The sequence below is a fragment of the Rhagoletis pomonella genome, unplaced genomic scaffold (assembly GCF_013731165.1).
Source record: "Rhagoletis pomonella isolate Grant_MI unplaced genomic scaffold, Rhpom_1.0 Rhpom_scaffold_00003, whole genome shotgun sequence".
NCBI classification, from domain to species: Eukaryota; Metazoa; Arthropoda; class Insecta; order Diptera; family Tephritidae; genus Rhagoletis; species Rhagoletis pomonella.
The window spans coordinates 38,556,983-38,561,421 of record NW_023458557.1 but is presented as its reverse complement, the minus strand read 5'-3'; the positions used below and the strand labels follow the sequence as shown (position 1 = coordinate 38,561,421).

Sequence of the window (4,439 nt, the reverse complement as noted above, 5' to 3'; positions counted from 1 at the left end):
TCACTACTTTATTTTATTCCTTTGATTAAACATGTTAAATAAAAGCTTATTTTTAAAAAAATATTTTTTTTACATTACTTTATTTTCTAATTTTTAGTCCATTTATAAAAGCGTTGTATATTAAATAGTTTTATTTTATTTTATGTACAAAATTTTGCAATAGATATTAAAATAATTCAACTTGCAATGAAAGAGAACAGAAGACTATGCAAGCAAAATGTTGTTTGCTTACGTTTTGTATAAACATACATATGTACATACATACATATAGCAGCAGTTAATTTCATTTAAAGAAATGGCGTGTCGTCCACTTCCGCTGTCATGGCATATATTTAGGCGCAATATTAAAGTTCTTCTGGCGGGGAAACTTCTCGAGTCTTCTAATTGTATCTCCTTGATATGATGCCTACAACGAGGTTCATATCTAGACTAGGTTGATATCTAGAATTTGCCATAAATAGCTTTGCTCTGGTTTTACGTTCTTTGGCAAATTACGCTCTGTTAGCCATAAATTTTACTAATTTTTGACCGCCTTTGAATCAAGACCCCTGGACCATATAGGGAATTCATTTATATTTTAAATTGCATTGTCATCGTGATTGGAACTATGCTGAAAATTTCAAGTCTCTAACTTGTCGGGAAGTTAATTTAAAATCGATTGGAAATTTCCACAATTTGCGCGGGATGACCAAGTTAAATAAAAGCTTATAATTATTTGCGAATGACTGAGACCCAATTTAATTTCCTGCTTTCATTCATTAAGGAAGATTTAAGAAAGCAAGATACCATAATGCGGTCCGCAATTTCTCCAGCTGAAAAACTGTCTTTGACACTGCGGTTTCTTGCTACAAGTAAACTTCAATACAAACTTATATATGCAATGAAATATGTATGTAAAAAATTTGTAGCATTAAAACTTGCGTAGCCAGGAATGGAATGAGGCTAAAAGCACTTACTTTTACAGGGGAAACATTTCAAAGCTTGAATTTTCATTCGAAAATATCAAAGCCTGCTATTAGTGGCATAATTCCGGATGTATGTGACGCTATTTGGGCTAGACTGAAAGGCATATATTTGAAGGTAAACATTTTTAGTTCGTACTTTTTATGAACTTGTACGAAATTCTACTTTTTTAGTTTCCAAACAGCTCTTCGTAGTGGGAGTCCATAGGAAATGAATTTGCTATACGATGGCAATTTCCAAATTGATTAGGCGCATTAGATGGGAAACATATAACCTTCAGGTCGTTGCGAAAAGATTGAGCATTTTACCACAACTATAAAGGTACAAACAGCATTGTTTTATTGGCACTTGTAGAGATGATGCGAGAGTTTTTTTGCAAAGCAAACTTTCCATGGTTTTACGTGAAGAGAGGGGCTTGCCAAAAAATGCCACAATTGGAAATAACCGCTGCCTGCCATATGTTATTGTTAGCGATGATGCTTTCCCGCTGCAGACACACATAATGAAGCCGTACCCCTATCATTCCAACTCTCGCAAAAAGCAAGTCTTCAACTCACGGCTTTCTCGCGCCAGGCACGTCGTAGAGCATTCTTTCGGAATTCTCTCGAACAGGTTCCGAGTTTTTCTTGCTCCAATTAATTTAAAAGTTGAATCGGTGCAAAAAATTACCCTAGCTTGCTGTGTTTTGCACAATTATTTAATAGAAACCAACACTACAAGAAACGTAAACTACTCTCCAGCCGAAGGGTCTGCTATTGCTTCAGCCAGTTCTTACAATCCCCGTAGAGCTGGGCCGGAAGCTATCCGTCAAGAATTTATGGCGTATTTCAACAACGAGGGGAGAGTAGACTGGTGATATAAATAAATAAATCTCTTTTTAGGCAAAAGCCAAAATGTATTTATTTTCAAAATATTAAATAAAAATAGTACATAATTCATTACGTTGCAGCACAACAAAAATACGTTCTTTAATTTAGATATATGTGTGAATGTAGATACAGTCAATATAAAAAGTTAAGGTACACGGGTTTTCGTTGTTTGAATTTCACAAACAAAACCTTGTACTTCAATGGTTTCATTAAAGAGCTTTTTCCTAAACTACACTTACACATAACTTATATAATAATAATTCAGTCTTTCGTAAAAAAAAAAAATCATCACAAATTTTGTACATTAAAAAGAAATAAATAAAATAAAAATAAAAATACACATTCCAGGTACTTCTTCTATTTCACAGCACTAATTGTTATAAGGAGTTGTAAAAATAAAGAGATAAACATTTTTGATTTGCTTTTATAGAACGGACATCCATATTACTTACAGTCATTCAAAATCAGTTTTATAAAAGACTCCACTCATTGCATCTTGAAGCAGGTCACACGAAACAGGTTGCGAAGATGAGGCGTTCTTGCACCAGTCTTCGCATAAGGCATTGAACCTCCCACGCAGCGTCGTCTTGCTGTTCGGGAATTATCTCCTCCATTTGGGTTGCTACCAAGTTACCCAGCCAAGAAAATGGCTTCGTGCGTTTTTCGCAGATTCTGTCTTTGAATGAGGCCAAATCCTTCGGTAACCTGTACAGTGCACCGTCCTTAAAAAAATAACTTAATAGTATCTCAAAACATGCAACAGTGTCTAAAGTATTTAAACTTTAAACAGTAATAAAATTAACTGGAGATTATCCACACCTTTGCCCGTTTCTTCTGTGGCTCTTTGCTAGCGCCACTGCTACTCGCTTCAGTGCTCTATAAACAAAGATGAAATTAAATTGTATATACATTTTTTTTGTTACGTATGCTTTATTTACTTACTATATCAATAAATTCACTTAAAGTCGTTTGTGGGCTTAGTGGGGAAGAATGAGAAATACTCGATGGGGCTCCTGGGCTAAACTGGGAAAAGTTTGAGACATCAGACGAGGTGCCTCCTGGGCTTTCGGGCGGAGGGGTAACATCCTTAAAAGTAAAACACGTATTTTTTAATAAACATGAGAAACAAAATTCAAATGTTATCTCAAAATTACTCTGTCCGCTCCTTATTTGTGTGTGGGCTTCAAGAAATTGTAATTGTGTATAACACCACAATTTTGGTGTGTACATACGCAGAGTCCTGAACCACTTTTTTTAGAAGCCGGCAACTCTCGCATCTCTCTCAAAAACTGTGTCCTCAAATTTTTCCACTTTTTCTTCACTTCTATTACGTCTAATTGCGGCATTTCCAAATCTTCGCAGATTTTATCAAACGCTTGGGCTTTGGCGTTGCGGTCTAAATAACCTGCACACTTTAGATGCATTCATACTGCTGCACCAAATTTATCAGATTTTCAATCTCCGCTTGAGTCCATTTGATTTTTTCTGCCATGGCTGCGCTAAATAAGCAAAGAAGCAAATTAACATACATATGTAAATACGAAAATTTATTTAAAAACTTTAGTTCTCAACTCACCTTTTACTTATAATCACAAATTTTATCAGAGTTTGTAAGTGCCGGGTAAACGAAGCGTACAGAAATTTGCGAATATGATATCAACGGAAATGTCAGAAAATTGCCTGCTCAGAGTTGCTCTGTGTGAAAGCGATGGGCAACACAAAAAGAGAAATTGACGAAAATGAGCAACAAAAGTTTCTCCGTCTGAACCTAGACTTATGAAAAAAAAACCCTTAAGCGGACGCGAAGCTCCAACAAGCGGCCAGTTTTGTTTTTTTTTCAGTCAGATGTTGACTTTTGCGCTTCTACATATCGCCACCTGAAATGCAAAATAACGTAACATCATCGTCACTGAAATGCAAAAAGTCGTAACTTATAAAAAATTCAAAATTCACTTTTTGATTGCTATGATGGATTTCTTCAAATTACAACTCCCCACATCGTTTTATGAAAAAAAAAAATAGTCACGACTTTTTCCATATCAGTGGCGATGATGTTACGTTATTTTACATTTCAGGTGACGATATGTATATGTACACAAGAACATAGTCCATATTCAAAGATATTTTCTTTTCTAGAAACAGTGTTGCCTTTTCGTTGCCCTCGTCTTGCTGCCTGAGCGAAGCGGGCAATGAGATTTGTCGGTAGGAAAGAAAACGCCATAAATTTGAATTTATTCTTTAATCATCCTGTTTCTGTCTATAGAAGAATAAATATTTTTTTAATTTAGAAACCCGCCGTTTCAGTTTTTTATATTTGAGTTTTAATTTTATTTCTTACGAAATTCCCATAAGCGGTCATCTCTCATAGGCGGACAAAATGTAGGTGACCGTCGGTGGATAATAGAAAAATGCATAGAAAAAAACGCTTGCATTGCCACATTAGTTACAAAAATTTCGGGCTAATTATCATGCATCTAACGCTGAAGATTTTCAGGTGGATATTGCCTATACCGCTATTGCTTAATATTTTGCTCGATCTCCGGAAAAGATTGCCGAAAGATATATTAAACATTTTTGGAATATAATGCGCTAGATGTAAAAAATAAT

General features: G+C 35.2%; 1 protein-coding gene across 2 annotated transcripts; it reads right to left on the bottom strand.

The window, feature by feature from the left end:
* Positions 1 to 1,936: 1,936 nt before the first annotated feature.
* LOC118736572 lies at positions 1,937 to 3,368 on the bottom strand. Of its 2 annotated transcripts, XR_004992723.1 has the most exons (4): positions 2,987 to 3,368; positions 2,775 to 2,918; positions 2,652 to 2,708; positions 1,937 to 2,554 (listed from the first exon to the last, which is right to left on the bottom strand). XR_004992723.1 is itself a non-coding variant. In XM_036466628.1 (3 exons), the coding sequence occupies exons 1-3, from the start codon at positions 3,060 to 3,062 to the stop codon at positions 2,339 to 2,341; spliced, it is 561 nt and encodes a 186-aa protein (XP_036322521.1). In that variant the 5' UTR covers positions 3,063 to 3,368; the 3' UTR covers positions 1,937 to 2,338. The 2 variants fall into 2 exon arrangements, 1 of the variants encoding a protein (XP_036322521.1); XM_036466628.1 differs by having other exon boundaries at positions 2,775 to 3,368.
* Positions 3,369 to 4,439: the final 1,071 nt, after the last annotated feature.

What these genes read in the sequence shown, in the direction of transcription:
- LOC118736572 (XM_036466628.1), bottom strand. Translation starts at nt 3,062, where the DNA reads ATGTACACACCAAAATTGTGGTGTTATACACAATTACAATTTCTTGAA. An exon ending in TAAGTGAATTTATTGATATA is followed by an intron (nt 2,709 to 2,774) that starts GTAAGTAAATAA and finishes CTTTGTTTATAG; the next exon opens with AGCACTGAAGCGAGTAGCAG. An exon ending in CACAGAAGAAACGGGCAAAG is followed by an intron (nt 2,555 to 2,651) that starts GTGTGGATAATC and finishes TATTTTTTTAAG; the next exon opens with GACGGTGCACTGTACAGGTT.